Here is a 20,404-nt window from a genome sequence, read left to right on the forward strand (position 1 = left end):
CGAGGGCTAGGCACGGGCAGGAGCGCCCGAGGTGATGGGAAGCGGGGGGTGGGGACTATGGTGAGCGACGTCGCCATGTTAGTGCCTTCTTTCTCCGTATCCCTACAGTCTCCAGTCCTGCGGCCCTCTCCTCATCACTACTCACCTTTCCAGGTCACTAGTTCATGCTTCTTTCGGTCGCTGGGGAGACCCGAGCTCAGCGGTGTTTACAAACCACCCCTGGAGGAAAGGACTGAACCGCACTTTAAAGGCCACGGGCTCCCACAGGCTTCCGTCCTCTCTCGCGAGATCGGACTGACAACCCTTCTCTCCGCCCCACTCCCGGCATCCCTCCTTTCTTCTCGCGCCCCTCCTCTCCACGCACACGCCCCTTCTTGTCTTCCTTCTGACAGAGCGCCTCCGGATCAGGTGGTTCAGTCAGGCTTAAGGAAGGGGGCGGGAACCAAAGAATACTCGGGCGCTGGTTATTGGATACAGAACCCGAAGGGCGGGAAGCAGTTCTGGAGGGGGCGGGACCAGGGAGTTGAAGAGTGGTGTCTCTGCAACCGGAAGCTGCGGAAGGCTGATTGGCAGCCGGCTGGAGGTGGGCGCGAGTGTAGGGCGCTGGAGCAGGTGGATGTTGAGGTCGCGTGAGGAGGTTGATGGTGTGCAGGGAGGAAAGGTGAACTCTGGGAAGGCTGCCGGTGGCAGGAGAGAAAGCAGGAGGAATCCTCTGAGCCCAGCTCCGGAAACCTGGTATTTCCGTTGCTGTCACTTCCCGGCCCTTGGTAGGAAGAAGGGTAAAGCGTAGGGAGGCGCGCACCGAAACCCACCTTCCGGCTGCACTGAAGCCTGAGGAGAGCTTCGGTTTAGAAGACGCGGAGTTTGCTGGAAATTACCCCCTAAGCCCCCTACGCGCCTGAAACGGGGAAGCAAGATGTCAGTTCCGAAATAAATGAAAAAGCCTTTACCATGAATAGCGTTTGTTCGAATTTTACTAAGCTGTAGCTGGAACTGATTCCTCCGGCTCTTAGCGCCCAGTACAGTGTATGATGTTAGCATATAATTATGTTCTAAGTAACTTACTAAAAGGAAATACAGTGCCTTCCACTATATCTCCCTAACAAAACAGTGCAAGAGGAAAATCCTCCATATTATGGTGTATCCTATTTTATCAATTTTCCTTTACTTAGCAGTTATAGATAAAAATATATCAATTTTAGTAGAGATAATTCCAAACCTTTAAAACATCAACAACTCCGTACTAACACTTGAGAGGACCAAAGGACACCAAATTAATACGGCGTAGAAATAGCACTCTCCATAATACTGTCCTACTGCTTAACAGGCCGATGCAATGCCTAGGAAATATCCGTCAAGCTTTGAAAGTAGCTGTTTAAAAAGAAGGGGGGAGGAGGTAATCATTTGATTAACATAAAGGACAAAAAACGACCGTATTTACTGCTCTTCAGTTGACACAGATACATTCCTACAAAGAGAAGTACTGAAAATATTAATGTTGCTCTATGATTCTCTTTACAACTTAAATGTTTCGAATGTTAAAGGTAGGGATATTGATTGTTCAATAAATACACCCTAGCACCCTTGAAAAGTATGATGGGGACCCTGCGAAAATTTGCATTAATTATTTTTTTTTAAATCACGTTTTTTTCAGTGCCTTGTTTTCCACTTATTAAGTGATGATTTCTAGTCTATAGCAAAATTATGTATTAAGTTTACATATGAACATTAAATGCACTCAAACATTATCTCCAAACTCAAATGAAACTGAAATTGTTGGAAGATTGTGGGGCATAGTATTTGAGAGTTAATGAACCTGCAGTTCAATAATGGTATCTGCCATAAAAGTGACAGACACTGTAATGGCACTGGACCTTTTAGCAGGTTTCTGGCCTCTATACACGTATGTGAGCCAACTCACCCCTCTTTTAAAACTAATTTCATTACTCAAGAGACCTGAAAGAAGCCAAATTGACACTGTTTATGTCTCAAGTTAACATTAGTAACACTGTAGTAGTGTTAGAGTAGTGTAGCACTGATCATTAAAACCTCAGCAGTTCAGATTACTGGTGATGAACATGGTGATGGACAAAATGTGTGACTGATAGATCACAAATTGTTAGGTCTAGAATATATTCACTAAAATGACACTTCTCTCCGTCCCCCAAAATGTCTAATGTGAGCAAATGAGTTATAAATGTTATGGCATTTCAAAGTAGACAGACTTTTTTTTTTTTTTTGCGGTACGCGGGCCTCTCACTGTTGTGGCCTCCCCCGTTGCGGAGCACAGGCTCCAGACGCGCAGGCTCAGCGGCCATGGCTCACGGGCCCAGCCGCTCCGCGGCATGTGGGATCTTCCCGGACCGGGGCACGAACCCGTGTCCCCTGCATCGGCAGGCAGACTCTCAACCACTGCACCACCAGGGAAGCCCTAGATAGACTTTTTAAAACAATTATTTTCCATTCACTTATATCAAAAAATTGAAATTCTCTTCTCCAGTTTGATTTTCAATTGGCAGTAGGTTTGGTTTTAAATTTCTCTTCCTCATCCCTACTTCTCTAGTCCATGGCCAAGCAGATAATCATCTACATAATGAGCTAGAACATGTTATTTAAAAAAAAAGTCTTTTGGGAGTCCTTTTAGACAAGAGAACAATCATTTAGTAATACAAATAGTACTCTGATCGGTTGTGAGAATATAGTTTTGCTAATTTTCTAAAGAGAAAGTATACCAAGAATGAAAAAATATAAATGAGCTCAGAGGGAAAAATAGGTGAAATGGATGAAAATCTGTTATATATACATGTAGGCAGCCTGGCATAGCAAAGTGACTCACTTTATCTACATACTTCTAGTTCCACAACAGTTCCTTCACTATAGCTTTTCTTCTACTAATAGAGAAAACATTCAGTGTAGACAAAATGAATGTAGTCAATATTTTCAGTTCTGATCCTGTGAACATAATTATAAGCTCACTGTTTACGCATATCCTCATAAAATGCTTTGCTTTTCAATTTTTTTCTCACTTCCTCATTCCTCCATATCCCCAACAGTCCTAAAGTTGTCTACAATCTTCTTTTTACAAATGCAAGCAAATTCTGGACTGCTTCTTGCCTGTCTTATTGTTCCACACATGTATCTACCCAACTTACTCCAAAGAAAATTAGCGAGGATCTGGTGAACCATCTTTTAGAACTCATCATGATTTCTGAATAAAACTGGTATTCCTTAGATACAAGGCGAGGCTATTTTAAGATAACTCAGGACTTCCCTCGTGGTGCAGTGGTTGGGAATCCGCCTGCCAATGCAGGGGACACGGGTTTGAGTCCTGGTCCGGGAAGATCCCACATGCTGCAGAGCAACTAAGCCCGTACACCACAGCTACTGAGCCTGCGTGCCACAGCTACTGAAGCCCATGCTTTGCAACAAAGAGAAGCCACCACAATAAGAAGGCCGCGCACCACGTTGAAGAGAAGCCCTGGTTCGCCGCAACTAGAGAGAAAGCCCACGTGCAGCAATGAAGACCCAACGCAGCCAAAAATAAATACTAAATGTCCATTACTAAATACCACAAGAAACAATGGTGGTCTCTAAATGCTCTCAAAACCTTCCCAATGCCACAGAATGGGGTATTTCCACCTTGTTTACAAGTATTATCTGGTTGTTAATCAATCTGTTATTGCTCATAAGGATGCTACTAAAACTCTGCTAAATATATATATATATATATAGAGAGAGAGAGAGAGAGAGAGTGAAAAGGGAAGATTTAATTTATAAAACATAGTTTCTGTTTGTCTGTAGCTAAACAAAACATAGCATAGTCCAGGGCCTCCCTTATGTCTGCCTTGGACTACATTTTCACAGGTATCCTCAAGATGCAGCTCAGTACAGTGGTTTAGCTAGGATTTTGCCAGTGGGACAGGAAGGGTGTGTGTATGTGTGTCTGTGTGGTGTGAAAGGTGTGGAGGAAGCAGGACATGATTATCCACCCACCTGGTATCTGAGATGAGGACAGCATGGCCCCAGACATTTTAGTTGACTTTTTGGTAGCTTCTATTTCATGGCAGATCTTCTCTCCCTCCCTATGACAGCCAGGGTTTTCTTGCATATTGATGAAATGACCTGTAATAAGTTACTTCTCAGTACCTGTCCTCAATATGGAAATTTCCATTCTGAACATGTCAAGTGCAAGGAAGACCACTGTCCACCTCCTACCCCCAATCTTTGGTTTCTCAAAAGAATTTATAATTAAATGTGTGTGGCATTGTGGAGAAAAATTAGAGGTCTGTATTTATCTTCAAATTACACCAGTAAGCTTATGCCAGCTACAATGACACCAGCCCAAAGAGAGAGAATGGAATTTAAGGGCCTTGTTTTTGTGCCTCATCTCAATGTCTTCTCTTATCTCTCTCATCCCACTCCTTATAAAGAGGGCTTGTCATCATTCTAGTCTGTCATCATTTACTATAAACTTATCAGTAAAAGTAGATAGAACCACTCCCAGAATAGACTTTTATCTGTCATTTGTGTCTACCCTTCATGACTCCCCACAACTAGTTTATCTGTCAACCTAAGGCCCAAATAATACCAAAGCCATGAATTCCTTATTTGCCAGAAACGAAGGAATGTCTAGTCATATGGACCCTCCCGGGCCCTTAGACTAATACCTAGCTCTTTCCAGTTACCTTCTTACCTTGGACACAGCCTCACAGGTTAACTGTCAACCAAATGCTCTGTCTCTATAGTTTATTATTCATAGTGTCAGTATTTATCGAGCATGAACATGCCAGGCACTGTTCCTGGTCCTGTAACTACAACAATAAAGACAAAGTCCTCTAAGGAGACCCTCATGGTGGGAGGAGGGCGTGACACAATACATATATAAATACTAAGATAATTTAAATAGTGATAAGTGCTATGGAGAAAATAGAGGAGTGTGATAACATGCAGTATTATAAGCGTACTCCTTTGATACAACTTTAGAGGACTTGAGGGCTACAGACATTTTAGATATCTCTAGAGAAGTAGGTAAATGCTTTGAACTGCCCTTTAGAGACAAGTCTTAAGGGAATAATACTGAGCTGTCCAGCATCTGAGAGACTCAGCCAACCTATGCAGCCTATGCTTTGAGGAAGCAAATCCTGGGACTCTTATAGAAGAGGAGCAGATCCTGGAATTTCCAGGGCTGGGAAGTGCTGACTAAATGACTTTTTAAAAAAGCAGCCACTGACAACAACCATGAGTCCTCTTAGGAGTTTCTGCCAAGATCAGTTGTAGGATGCTAACTCATGTTAATAGGCGGAACGATCAGGAGCCCTTGGATTTACAAGTCCCTGTTGATCTTAGGTCAATTCCTCTCTTCAAAATTTAAGCTCCTTTGAGAAAGAAGCTCTAAATTACAAAACATATAAGAGGAGATAGAGTACTTACATCATTTGGGAGAAAGAAGTACAGATTCTTGCCAGGAACCTGGGCCAATTTTTAGAGATTATAAACAGACTGATACCTGAAAGGATATGACCTAGGGAGACAGGTTACTCTCAATTTACAAAATTGACATTTCTATAGATTTGTAAGTGAGATGTGTATTGCAGCCTGTTTTCTCACTGACAGATTAGACCAGTGGTTCTCAAACTTTTTGACTTTGGGACCCTACACCTGATAACAACATCTTAACATAAATAACACTTTGGGGAAAAATAATTATATTTTCTAAAACAAAAATAGAAGAACGACATTGTTTTCATTTTTGCAAATTATGTCATGGCTTAGTAGAAGATAGTTGCATTATTGTATCTGTTTCTGCATTTGATCTGCTGCAATATGTTGTTTTGGTTGAAGTGTATGATGAAAATCTAGCCTCACAGAGCTATGTAAATGGAAAAGGGAGGACCTCATGAACTCCCTGAAAGGCTCTTGGGGCCCTCAGAATTCTCAGACCACACTTTAAGAATCACTGGATTAGCAGGGCATTGCAACAGAGAGGAGGAAACAAGTCTTCCAATGAACCAGTTGACAGCTTTTTGAAAGATAAGGAGTCTGAGTCATGACATGCTGGGAATCATAGTATTCTGGTAGTGCTTCTTCGAGAAGCACTGTAAACTTTGAGTTTTATGTATACACAGATCATCTGGGTTCCTTGTTAAAATTCAGATTCTGATTCAAAAGATCTGATGCAAGGCTACAGAACCTATAGTTCTAACAAGCTCCCAGGTGATGCCAATGGTGCTGATCCATGGACATCACTTTGAGTAGCAATGCTCTAGTAAATTATGATATACACATCACCAGAAAACCTATAGGAGAATGCACAAGTAAGCTTGCATGTGTGTGTGTGTGTGTGTTGTGTGAAGGAAGTGTAGGATAGGGATAGGTGGAGGAAAGAGAGAAGTATAAATAAATGCATGCTATCTACCAATACTTTTTAAAAAACTATTTAAAAGATGCTATTGTTTTTTATAAATCCTATACTATGACAAATTTTCACTACTACTTGTCAACCAGCAAAGCAAACTAAGGCATAATGTTGCTATGTTTGTTGAGGCAGAGGAGAATGGTATTAAATCTGAAAAAAAATAAGTTTTGCCCCTAATAATGTAAAGGATTGGGCAAGTAATTGATGGACTATGTGTTAGTCTTAAGTCCATAGTATTAGCAGTAGAGCAACAGCATGAAATTATGCAATTTATATATGCTCAGCATGTAGAGAATTCAACAACTCATTTATAATTTCATGTGTAGAAATCATATTTTAAAAGGCTTTGCAGAGGATAGTACTGCAACAATACAAACTTTTCCTTACTTAACATGCAAAACAAACCATATTGGCTAAAATTATCAAACAGAATTTTGCAGTACGCGGGCCTCACTGTTGCGGCCTCTCCCGTTGCAGAGCACAGGCTCCGGACGTGCAGGCTCAGCGGCCATGGCTCACGGGCCTAGCCACTCCGCGGCATGTGGGATCTTCCCGGACCGGGGCACGAACCCGTGTCCCTTGCATTGGCAGGTGGACTCTCAACCACTGCACCACCAGGGAAGCCTATCAAACAGAATTTAAAACTTGCAGTAGAAGCATGAGATAGTTTATTTGGTTATTAAATGTTATTTCCCATTACTCTACAATCTTTCCTTAAACTTAACTTCAAGGACATTAATTTGTACCCAACTTTAGCCGCTTAACAACCTGACCACAAAATTTGGTCATTCCTTGGACCTACCTTACTTCTAAGATCTGAACTCTGAAATTTAAAAAATTTCTTGTCTAGCTTTTGGGGCTTACTGAAATGGATCTTCAACCTTATTGCAACCTCTGAGTCCTTGATCCCCCCCTTTTAAAAAAAAATTTGATAAAATACACACAAAATTTACCATCTTAACCACTTTAAGTGTACATTTCAGTCATATTATAATAAATATATTCATAATGCTGTGCAACCATCACCACCATCCATCTCCATAACTCTTCTCATCTAGTAAACTAAAACTCTATACCCATTAAACTATAGCTGCCCATCCCCCTCATTTCCCTCATCTCAGCCCCTAGCAACCACAATTCTACCTTTTGTCTCCATGATTTTGACTACTCTAAGTACCTCATATAAGTGAAAACATACAGTGTTTGTCTTTTTGTGACAGGCTTATTTCACTTAGCGTAATGTCCTCAGGGTTCATCCACAGTACAGCATGTCAGAATTTCCTTCTTTTTAAGGCTGAAAAATATTCTACTATATGTATATACCACATGTTGTTTATCCATTCATCCATTGATGACACTTGGGTTGCCATTTTAGCTATTGTGAACAATGTTGCTATGACTATGGGTGTACAAATATCTCAAGACCTTGCTTTAGATTCTTTTGAGTATATACCCAGAAGTGCAATTGCTGGGTCATATGGTAATTCTATTTCTAATTTTTTGAGGAACACCATACTGTTTTCTACAGCAGCCATACCATTTTACATTCCTACTTACTGTGCACAAGGGTTCCATTTTCTCCATATCAATGCCAACATTTGTTATTTTCCATTTTTCTTTGATAGTAGCTATTCTAGTGGGTGCTTGGTGGTATCTCATTGTAGTTTTGATTTGCATTTCCCTAATGATTAGCGATGTTGAGCATCTTTTCATGTGCTTGTTAGCCATTTGACTATCTTTTTCTGGAGAAATGTCTATTCAAGTCCTTTGGTCATTTTTAAATTGGGTTGTTTTTTGTTGTTGAGTTTTAGGAGTACTCTATATGCCTGGATATTAATCCCTTATCAGATATATGATTTACAAATATTTTCTCCCATTCTGTGGATTGCCTTTTTACTCTGCTGATGGTTCTCTTATTGCACAAATTTTTTAAAATTTTCATGATGTCCAATTTATCTATTTTTTTCTTTTGTTGCCTGTGCCTTTGGTGTCATATTCAAGAAATCATTGCCAAATCCAATGTCCTGCAAACTGTGCCCTGTTTTCTTCCAAGAGTTTTATAATTTTAGGTCTTACATTTAAGTCTTTAATCCACTTTGAGTTAATTTTTGTATACAGTGTTAAATAAGGGTCCAGCTTTTTTCTTTTCCATGTGGATAGCCAGTTTTCCCAGTATCATTTGCTGAAAAGACTGTCCTTTCTCCATTGAATGGTCTTAGCATTTTTGTCAAAAATTATTTTACAAAAAAATATTACTCAGCCATAAAAAAGCATGAAATATTGCCTTTTGTAGCAACATTGATGGACCTAGAGAATATTATACGTAGTGAAGTCAGACAAAGAAAGACAAATACTATATGATATCACTTATGTGTGGGATCTAAAAAACAATACAAATGAATCTACATACAAAACAGAAACAGACTCACATAGAAAACAAACTTATGGTTACCAAAGGGGAGAGGGAGGGAAGAAGGGACAAATTAGGAGTATGGGATTAACAGATACAAATTACTGAACATAAAACAGATAAGCAACAAGGATTTACTGTATAGCACATGGAATTATATTCAGTACCTTGTAATAACCTATAATGGAATATAATCTGAAAAAAACAATTGAATCACTTTGCCATACACCTGAAACTAACACAATATTGTAAATCAACTATCCTATACCAAAAAAAAAAAGAGTAAAAAAAATATTTGGCCATATATGCAAGGGTTTATTTCTGGGCTCTCTATTCCATTCCATTGGTCTATTATGTCTATCTTTATGCCAGCACCACACAGTTTTGATTACTGTAGCTTTTGTAAGTTTTGAAATCAGAAAGTTCATATTTTTCTTTTTTTGACTTTCTCCACATCTTCCTTTAGTTCTTCGATCATCTTTTTTTTTTTGCATTACACGGGCCTCTCACTGTTGTGGCCTCTCCCATTGCGGAGCACAGGCTCCGGACACGCAGGCCCAGCGGCCATGGCTCACGGGCCCAGCCACTCCACGGCACATGGGATCCTCCCGGACCGGGGCACGAACCCGCGTCCCCCGCATCGGCAGGCTGACTCCCAACCACTGCGCCACCAGGGAAGCCCTCTTTGATCATCTTTAAGACAGTTGTTTAAAAGTCTTTGCCTAGTAGATCTGCCATCAGGTCTTTTTCAGGGGCAGATTCTGTTGATCTTTTTTTCCTTTTAATGAACCACATTTTCCTGTTTCTTTGAATATTTTGTGATTTTTTTGTTGAAAACTGGACATTTGAATGTAATAATGTGGGATGTCTGGAAATCAGATTCTCCTCCTTCCCCAAGATTTGCGCTTTTTATTAATTGTTGTAGGTTGTCTCTGTGCCAAGGATCAACCTGATGTGTAAACATAAGGTCTTCTCAGGTCTTTTCTGAGTCCATGACTTCCCTTGGGCACGAGTGGTCACTGTCCTTACTCCTGCTCTGCACTTCTTTTATTCACATGTACTCCATATCATATACCATACCTTTCCCCTTTTCAAGCCCACAAGTCTCTCTTCAGGAGTATGCTTCAATCTTGTATTAGAATTCTATAACAAAACAACATACCAACTTCCCCCAAATCAACTTTTTCCTTGTCATCCCTAAGATAATCATACTAAAAATCAAAGCATGGGCTTTGGAATCAAAGATGACCTGAATTTGGATCCTGACTTTGCCACTTAATGGCTATGTAATTTGGGGAACTGTTTAACTCCTCTGAGCCTTTTTACTCTGCATCTTGGAAACCAATCCCAATTTTGCATGGTTGTCATGAAAGTTAAATGACATAGTATATGAAGTCCCTAGGATAGGGAATGGCACTTATTTGATGCACATACCCTCTCCTCCTCCAACTGGTTCCCATCAAAGCCTACTGGTACGACTTTTGTAGACTTTTTAAAAAAATATTCATTGCCACCATCCTAGACCGGACCCTCGTTGCCTCTCAGCAAAGCTACTACAGCAACCACTGACCATTACTGGCTCCCGTCTATCCGACACTGTTCTGGTATGAAACGTTCTGGGCTCTAGACCTTCAATGGCTGGCTGTGGTCAAATGAATAAACCCACACTTTTACATCTGACAAATTACATAATTTGGCCCCCGTTTACCTTTGCAGCCTTATCTTACACTATTTCCCTTCCATACCCAGGCAGCTCTTTGTTTCTCACGAACCTTAACACATGCTTTCACTAGCTAAGATACCCTCTTAATCTGGCCTTTCTTCATTCCACCAGTTCTAGGTTTATATTAATTTGTAGAAAAATAACTCTTCTTCATGTGATTCCACCGTTAGAAAACTCTTTTCTACTCCCCTGAGCATCTTAGTACTTCCTGCCACTCTTCTGGAACTCACCATTCTACTTTGAGTTTTAGTTATTTCCATACATGTCTAGTGTTTTCCATACATGTCTAGATGACAAGTTTTTCTTTAGTTCAAACATACACTTCATACTCAAATCTGTATTTTGGGTTAATCCCAAAGGCATTAAAAATACCACATTCCTGCAATGAAGAAAGGTAACAACATGTTACAAAATATGAAGTATGCCTGGAAATCTGAAATACCTTTAGGTATACTAAATAAATACAGATGAATTAGCACTCTACCACTCTTGGGTGCTCTTGTCTCTTGGAGTTTTTAAACAGGCCAAACTTATCAACATGGAAAACTCATTTGGTCTTCAATGCAAAAACGTCTTTATTGGCCTCTGTTCAGAAACCAAGAAGTTATTGAAAAGCACACACCATTGATATTTGCTTATAAGGCTGGTAGTACTTGCTGCAAAAATGGCATACAATAAACACTTCTGCTGTCAAATAGATGTATTCTAGTGATATACTTTCAATGTCAAGAAATTTGTTACTCCAAGTAAGGTAAAATCGCCTGTGGTTATACTTCTAAGTTATACTGATTTTCTAAAGAATTTTTTTTTCCTCAGTAACTTGGAAGCCAGGCAGCCACAGCACAATTTCCTTTTCATTCTCAGGGGATTTCCTCAGCTAAGGGCATGTCTTATAAGAAACCTGTTCCAGAATCAATGTTTCAGGCCTCTTTAAACACCAAACCAGCAGTAAGAGGTTTTTTGTTTGTTTGGCCTAAAATGAACTTGTAACAGAGGACTGGTTAATCTAACTATTTCCCTAGGACTTAAAAAATTTCATATGATTTTACACTATGGACTTTGTGTTAATTGTACAGTCCTTCTTCGTAAATTGTAGTAAGATATGTATTTTCTTTTAACCAATTCAGTGGCGTTCAGTACATTCACAATGTTGTACAACCATCACCAGAACACCGGTTACCCCAAAAGGACCTCCCACACCTATTAAGCAGTTACTTCCCAATCTCTACTCCCACTAGCCTTTAATAACCACTAATCTACTGTCTCTATGGATTTTTTTTTTTTTTGGTGGCACTGCGTAGCTTGTGGGATTTTAGTTTCCCAACCAGGGATTGAACCTGGGTCCTCGGTGGTGAGAGCGCAGAGTCCTAACCACTGGACCACCAAGGAATTCCCGTCTCTACAGATTTGCGTATTCTGAATATTTCATGTAAACATTCAGCCTTTTGTGCTTGGCTTCTTTCACTTAGCCAAGTGAAAGCACTTTCACTTTCATGTTTTCAAGGTTCACTCATGTTGTAATGCTCATCAGTACCTCATTCTTTTCTATGGCTGAATAATATTCCATTATATGGATATACTACATTTTTTTTTTTTTTTTTTTTTTTTTTTTTTTTGCGGTATGCGGGCCTCTCACTGTTGTGGCCTCCCCCGTTGCGGAGCACAGGCTCCGGATGCGCAGGCCCAGCGGCCATGGCTCACGGGCCCAGCCGCTCCGCGGCATATGGGATCCTCCCAGACCGGGGCACGAACCCGTATCCCCTGCATCGGCAGGCGGACTCTCAACCACTGCGCCACCAGGGAGGCCCTGGATATACTACATTTTATCATCAGTTTATCCAAACATCAATTTGGTTGTCTCTACCTTTTGGCTATTGTGAATAGTGCTGCTATGAACATCTGTATATAGTTTTTGTTTGAATGCCTGTAATTCTTTTGGGTATATACCAAGCTGTGGAACTGCTGGGTCATATAATACATGTAATATTTCTTTACATTGCTAAATTCAAATACTGAGTAGTACTATTTAAGAAGATAGTGAAGGTTCCAGGAAATTATGTAACATAGACTAGGTGATTAACCAAGCAGAAAGTGGTAGTAGCTCTCTCTAGCTCTTTAGTGTTTTTGACACTTTATAGAGAGTGGGAAGGATACAGATAAGTTAGTGATCCTCAAATAATGTGCACAAAAATTACCTGAGAAACCTTTTTAAAAATGCAGATCGCTGAGTTTCAAGGCCAAAGACTCTAATTCAGTAGGTCTGGAGCCTAGGGATTTGTACTTTAGACATCCTGGGTGATTCTGATGGAGATGGGTCTTCCCACTGCACTTTGACAAACCCTTGTAGCTGATGGCTTTTAACTGAAATCAAATTAGGTAGAAGGGATTAAAGGAATAAAATGACGTTTTCCAACTGTCATCCTAACCTTTTATAGAAACCCTGAAACTGTGATGACAAATAATGTAATGGTACAATATATTTGCTAGGGGGAAAACTCAGTCTTTCTATAGTAGCACCCCTTTCTTCATTTTAATAGGCAAAATTTGACCATTAAGCAATACGTAGTATTAGAAACAGAATACTATTGAACCAATTGTCATTCCCAAGACTCCAATTATAAACATTTGTTGGTATCAAAGATAAGCAATGCTTTAGCAACTTTGGGCTTTAAATTTAAATTGTTTACTTTTTGATATTTGGTTTTTAATGAGAGCCTTGTTTAAGCAAGAAACTAGCTGCTAGTTAGATCGAGTTTCTTCTTAGAAGACAGATAAGATTCACTACAGACACACAACTGCTTAACGTGAGACCTACTGAAAAGTAAAAATCACCTCCCTGATCCCAACATCCATTTAATAAGGCTTCAATTCCTAAAAACCCAACATGATTTATTTTTAGATCCAGCTGTGTTAAGACCAGCCAGGTTAGTCCTGGAAGGTGATTCTGCTTCCAAGTATTGTAATTCACGTTAGCCCTTAAAAACACAAAACCATCTTGAGCAATTAATCTTGATTTAATTAATATTTCATAGAAGCTCAAAGCACTCAAACATTTCCCCTTTACATGAATAAACAAAAGCCCTATAATTTACAATGTTCAGAATACTATATAAAAGAATTCCCATAAAAATTACATTAGGATCTTTTCCATCACCAGGGCAACTGCAGTAGTTTCCTTTGACTTGTACAGCCTCTGCCGGAATACATGCTCTTCTTTGTGATGATCTAAATTTAAATTAGGTAAGTACAAATCACAGCAAAAATTAAAAGTTTTCATCTTTAATAACTTTGGAAATAACGTACATTTTCATGACACCAATGCTACAGTTTTTGGAGTCACAGTAAGATACACAGAATTACATCCGTAATTAAGATGAGTGCCAACATTTTTCAAGCAGTAATTTGTTACATGGCAAACAAAATCAAGAAAGCAACCATCAAACAAAAGAGACCCATAGCTTCAGACAAGGCAAATCCCAGGATAGCATATGAGAACAGCTGCTGTTTCAGCGAAGGGTTTCTAAAAGAGACAACACATATCATTGTTACTTTGAAATATTATTTGAATTTTAACATGGTTGGTAAATGCTAAAGAACCAGATTACTAGCGTGAGAATCTTTGTAAATTGGAAAGTACCGGAACAGTGTTTTGCCTAGATCTCTTTTGGTTCTGCCTTTGACATTCCTTTCTCCTCATTCCTAATCATATGGGGAAAGGGAGGTACTGTCTCTCTATATCAATATAAATGGTTAGTCTTCATCCATTTTGAGGGATTCTGACATTCTTCTTATCCCCGTGAAAGTATGTTCTATACTTCTTAAGATTTGCTAGTTTAAAAATAATGTCTTAAATAATAAAATGGAAGCTGATATTTTTAAAGCATGAGCTCTCTTAATTATATTCCCACTACAACTTAAAAATTAAAGAGTGCAGACTCTGAAGTCAAAGTGAGTTAAAAATTATTTTCTGGGCTTCCCTGGTGGTGCAGTGGTTGAGAGTCTGCCTGCCAATGCAGGGGACACGGGTTCGTGCCCCGGTCCGGGAAGATCCCACATGCCGCAGAGCGGCTGGGCCCGTGAGCCATGGCCGCTGAGCCTGCACGTCCGGAGCCTGTGCTCCACAACGGGAGAGGCCACAACAGTGAGAGGCCCACATACCGCAAAAAAAAAAAAAAAAAAAAATTATTTTCTGACACTGGCTTTGACTTTGGGCAAGCCGTATAACCTCTGTGTCCCTAGTCCTTCACAGGTAAACCAGTGTTTCTCCAAGGCGTGTTGGGAGCAGTCAGATAACTGCATGCAAAGACCTCAAAATATAATGCAAGACACAGACAGGCACTTAATACAAAGTAGCTATGATGATTTCACTAGTTTTCTAAGTTTCCAATTATTTCAAGCATGTTCTTAAACTAGTTTATTCGGCAACAGGAATTACCTGGCGTAACCAATGATGAGGCTGCCAAAGACTGTGCCAATACCAGCACCGGAACCAGCTACTCCTACTGTTGCAGCACCTGCACCTATAAATTTGGCTGCAGTATCAATGTCTCTGCTGACTGCACTGGTCTGGAACTCCCTCTGGATTAACTGAGACACACCATTCTGGGCCCCATTAAATACCGTAGAGCCCTAGAGAACAGGAAATAAAGGCAGAGGTCAAATCAGCAATCACAGTTAGCTCTTTTAATTACCGTACTGTCAAAATGATAACCACTTCTCTATTTTTGTAGCTGAGTTTGAATAGATGGTGTGGCACACCAGAAAAGTCTGGGGCTTAGAATAATTCCCATCTTGCAGAATAGGAACAGCAATATCTACACCGCATAAGGTTTTTGAAAATTAAGAAACGGTGTACGTGCATATGCTTTTTATTTTAAATTAATTTATTTATTTTTGGCTGCATTGGGTCTTCACTGCTGCGCACGGGCTTTCTCTAGTTGCGGCAAGCAGGCGCTACTCTTCGTTGCAGTGAGCGGGCTTCTCATTGCAGTGGCTTCTCTTGCTGCAGAGCACGGGCTCTAGGTGCGCGGGCTTCAGTAGTTGTGGCACCTGGGCTCAGTAGTTATGGCGCGCAGGCTCAGCAGTTGTGGTGCACGGGCTTAGTTGCTCCACGGCATGTGGGATCTTCCCGGACCACGGCTCGAACCTGTGTCCCCTGCATTGGCAGGCGGATTCTTAACCACTGTGCCACCAGGGAAGCCCTGCATATGCTTTTTAATAGAGTAGGCTGTTCAGTAACTGTTGCTGTCATAATCTTAAATACAGGCAACTCAAAACCATATACTTGGGGCTTCCCTGGTGGCGCAGTGATTGAGAGTCCGCCTGCCGATGCGGGGGACACAGGTTCGTGCCCTGGTCCGGGAAGATCCCACAGGCCGTGGAGCGGCTGGGCCCGTGAGCCATGGCCACTGAGCCTACGCGTCCGGAGCCTGTGCTCCGCAACGGGAGAGGCCACAGCAGTGAGAGGCCCGCGTACCGCAAAAAAAAACCCCAAAAAACAAAAAAAACATATACTTAAGTATATAGACTGACTATATTTCTTAGCCAATTCAGGTGGATAAGTTTTGGATACAAGAGTTTCTTTCATTGGCTCATTCTCTGCCAATTTTTTGGATGAAAGGGTGGAAAGGACTCCCTCAGACCACTCATTAATGAGGTTTTTCCCCTTTACTTTAATCGAAACCATAAGGCTTACTTGGTAGTGTTACTTAATTTCTATTATTACTACATTTACCTCTCCAGTCCTAGCCTCTGGTCGAGATAACACTGATGCAGAAATTGGTCTGTATGCAACTCTGGATCCAGCTCGGATCTGTTAATGAAAAAAGATTCCATGTATTAAGTAAAAATACAGATAAAGCTTCAATGACCCTTCTTGCAGCATGAATTCTAGAAAGGCAAGCTGCAAAAATGAGTAAGAAAACTTATGACTTTTCTCTATTGATTCTTATCTTGTCTGTTTGGTCATTTTTCAAGGCACGAAGCAATTTTAATAAAGTTGTTAATGCAATTTTAAAGCTTGCTTCATAATGTATTTGTGATATTCTGAACAAAACTTCTAAGAACAATTAGTTAAAAAGAATTAAGTATTGCTTTTAAAATTTCAATTATTGTAGCGCCACAATTCAGATCAGAAAACCAGCAATAAAGACCCCACATTCTTTGGTTAAGTTTAAGTGGATCAACAAGTAGGTACAACAGCACTATGAACAGCGTGTCATTTTAAATAGCCCATTAGTTAACATGAGCTCCCGCTACTTCCAGGATATTCCTATATGTCCATTAATCATAGAATTAAAAAGCAGCTTAAGCAATTCCACATCAGTGGAAGAACAATCGTTGAAATACTCTGACCATAAGGACACGTTCCAGTCCACCTTCTCCGCCCTTGAGTGTGCACTAAATTAAGGTCACAGAAAATCCCTTCAGAACCAAGACTTGATTCTCTAAGACAAACCCCCGAGATCTTCACTTCACCAAAAGTGTCCAAAATGGTTTTGGAAATAACATCCCAGAAGCAGGAGGAGAGATTTTCGGGTCCTGCACCAGCCGCCTCCGCCCACACAGGGTGAGGCAAAGTCCCTCCCTCTGCAGCAGCGAGACTGACCTACAGATCAGCAAGTGAGAGTGCAGCCGCGACGCTAGGCCTCGGAGGCCCCCTCCACCCTCCACTGCACCCCAACCCTCGCGTGGCCGCGATCCAACAGGGTGTCCGAGGAGGTGGGGTGGGGGGCCGCTCCGGAACGAGGGGCAAGGAGGGTTTGACCTACACCGAGCTGGGCCAGACAGCTAGGCCTCGGCGGCTCTCCACCCCCCGAGTGCAGGGGAGGAGCGGAGTGAGAAGCCCCAGGAAGAGGAGGAAAGGGAGAAAAGGTCACAGAGGTTAAGGGGCTAGGGAGAGCTGTCCCGAGAGGGCGGTGTGTCCTGCCCCGAGGTGACCCGTTCAACAACGTGGACGCCCGGGCCAAGTGGTGGGGGCCTCGAGCCCCCGGCCCAGCCTGGGCTACGCACCAGAGCTGGGGTGCAGGCGAGCTTGGCGCAGGCGAACATCTTGCACTCTTCGGGGCGACGCGGCTGGAGGACTTGGGTGACAAGCGACTAGGGCTCCTCTCCCGCTTCCTCTCTGCGGAGGCAAAGAGGCTTAAGGTCAAGTGCCCTCCGAGGGCCCGTCCTTCCACCCAGGTCCCGCGGGCTCCCATGCACACGGTCAGCTCGGGTCCCGCGCCAAGCGAGGCGACAGTAGAATGAATGGGTCCCTCCTGGGCGCGGTTCCACTTCGGCCAGGTCCGGCTCCCGCGCCCTCCGCTTACCTTCCCGGGAGGTGGCGGCGGCCGAGTCAGCAGAGGTCGAAGAAATGGGGCTGAGCGCGCAGGCGCGGTCCGGCTCTTATCCGCGCCGGGGCACCCGGATGCAGAAGGCGGGGAATCGGGTACAGCTGGGAAGACGCTCAAGGTCACTGTGTAACAACTTTATTGGTAACCAGTCGGGAAAGGCAGCGACGGCCGCCCAGAGACGGACTGAGGAGCAGAGGGTGGCGGAGAGACAAAAAGAAGAAATAAAGACCAGCCCAGGCAGAGAGAACCGAACAAGTTGTTTCGCCTTTGATCTAGGCTGGTCGGAGGATAGTGGGACTTTGTCTTTCAGTTGATGAGATTTGGCCTTTTATCAGTTGCTAGGTCTCTTTCATAGAGGAGCTCCCTTCCTGGTCATTCTCCTCTGTGAAATGGGACTCTGTGTGGGGAAACGGTTCATTCTCTGCTTGGCAGAAGCAATTAGGGTTCCCAGCAAAGTGAAAATACATTTCTTTAAAGGAATATGGAAAAGGTTCCAGAGTCTGGAATAATCTTTTGGGTGAAAGTGGGCCTGACCTACTGGGACAAAGGAATAAGCAAATGAATAGATCTAAGAGCTTCATGACTTGAGCACAAAATTGCCTCTTGGTAACGTGAGGCAGGTCGGTTTTTCTCCCAGCCCCATGGTTGGGAGAATTAAGGGATTGTAAATGTTTTTTCATGTAGGGCCAGGGACTGAAGAAAGTCTGAGTATTTTCAAAACTGACCCAACTTTAACACTTGTTTTTGGTAACTGTGGACTTCAGATGAATACAGAAATGTCTCAGAAAAATGGCTCTTTCTGGACTTCTGTTAAGTCCTTGAATTCTGTAAATCTGACTTAACAGTTCTAACAAGTGGCTATCAGAGGTGATACAAGTCAACATCAAAGAATAAATATCTAGTATGCCCAGCTGATGGGATGGCTGGGGACTGAAATCCCACCCACTTGCCCTAGAGCCCTGGTACAACATGGACCCAGAGGATCACTTCTTTTTCTAGTTGGCACAAAGGTGCAGTATCATCTAGCAGTAATCCTGGGGAGAAGCCCTCAGAACTGAAATTTGAAGAATGAATAAGACTTTGGCACTGATCTAACTTCACAGGCAAATGCTTCAAAATCACACGTGAGCTAATCATTTTAGTTTCAATCTCTTTTTAAAAATTAATTTAATTTTTATTTTTGGCTGTGTCGGGTCTTAGTTGCAGCACGCGGGATCTTCGTTGCAGCATGCAGGCTTCTCTCCAGTTGCAGCGCGCTGGCTCTCTAGTTGAGGCGCATGGGCTTAGTTGCCCTGTGGCATGTGGGATCTTCCCGGACCGGAGATTAAACCCATATCCCCTGCATTGGAAGGCGGATTCTTAACCACTGGACCACCAGGGAAGTCCCCAGGTTCAATCTTTAGCCCATAAAATAGAGATAATGCATACGTGCAGTTCAAAGAGAAATTATTAGTATATTTCCTCAAGTACTCAGTTCTTGCCTTAAGTATGTGGTAAGATGTCCTGTGATGCTTAAAGCAGAATAAACAATAATGCTCTGTATTAGTCAGAGTTCTCCAGAGAAACAGAACCAGCTGGAAGAAACACTGACCTCCCTCAGTAGGATCCTATGGGTTCTATGTCTGTGGACCCTGAGTAGTACAGAGCACTATTGTTTATATATATAGAGAGAGACAGACAGACTGACAGGATGACCATGAGGAATGGGCTTATGTGGTTATAGAAGCTGAGAAGTCCCATGAGCTGATATCTCCAAGCTGGAGACTCAGGAAAGCTGGTGGTATAATTCAACTGGAATCTGAAGGCCTGAGAACCAAGGAGGCCAATGATATAAATCCCAGTCTGAGAAGATAAGATGGAATGTCCCATACCAAAGCCAGACAAAGATGTCACAAAAAAGGAAAACTACAGGCCAATATCTCTGATGAACATAGATGCAAAAATCCTCAACAAAATACCAGCAAACAGAATCCAACAGTACCTTAAAAGGATCATACACCATGATCAAGTGGGGTTTATCCCAGGAATGCAAGGATTCTTCAATATATGCAAGTCAATCAATGTGATACACCATATTAACAAATTGAAGAATAAAAACCATATGATCATCTCAATAGATGCAGAAACAGCTTTTGACAAAATTCAACACCCATTTATGATAAAAACTCTCCAGAAAGTGGGCATAGAGGGAACCTGCCTCAACATAATAAAGGCAATATACGACAAACCCACAGCAAACATCATCCTCAACAGTAAAAAACTGAAAGCACTTCCTCTAAGATCAGGAATAAGACAAGGATGTCCACTCTCACCACTATTATTCAACATAGTTTTGAAGTCCTAGCCACAGCAATCAGAGAAGAAAAAGAAATAAAAGGAATACAAATTGGAAAAGAAGAAGTAAAGCTGTCACTGTTTGCAGATGACATGATACTATACATAGAGAATCTTAAAGTTGCTACCAGAAAACTACTAGAGCTAGTCAATGAATTTGGTAAAGTAGCAGGATACAAAATTAATGC

The 20,404-nt window shown here is 41.8% G+C and overlaps 2 protein-coding genes across 4 annotated transcripts in view; both read right to left on the reverse strand.

Moving 5' to 3' along the window:
• ATF2 (activating transcription factor 2) overlaps positions 1–307 on the reverse strand; it is an 86,333-nt gene extending 86,026 nt beyond the window's left edge. For 2 of the 3 annotated variants that reach the window (XM_082630156.1, XM_082630155.1), the window contains exon 1: positions 146–306. The gene's annotated coding sequence lies outside the window, so the exon portion shown is untranslated. Of the gene's footprint in view, positions 1–145 lie in introns of all 3 variants that reach the window. The other variant, XM_082630157.1, reaches the window with a different exon arrangement.
• Positions 308–13,811: 13,504 nt separating this feature from the next.
• Positions 13,812–17,965, reverse strand: ATP5MC3 (ATP synthase membrane subunit c locus 3). The gene is made up of 5 exons (XM_082630003.1): positions 17,859–17,965; positions 17,560–17,671; positions 16,283–16,360; positions 14,984–15,177; positions 13,812–14,068 (listed from the first exon to the last, which is right to left on the reverse strand). The coding sequence occupies exons 2-5, from the start codon at positions 17,596–17,598 to the stop codon at positions 13,954–13,956; spliced, it is 426 nt and encodes a 141-aa protein (XP_082486129.1). The 5' UTR covers positions 17,599–17,671; positions 17,859–17,965; the 3' UTR covers positions 13,812–13,953.
• Between the last annotated feature and the right edge of the window lie 2,439 nt (positions 17,966–20,404).

This window comes from Mesoplodon mirus, assembly GCF_964341445.2.
Source record: "Mesoplodon mirus genome assembly, chromosome: 8".
NCBI lineage: Eukaryota > Metazoa > Chordata > Mammalia > Artiodactyla > Ziphiidae > Mesoplodon > Mesoplodon mirus.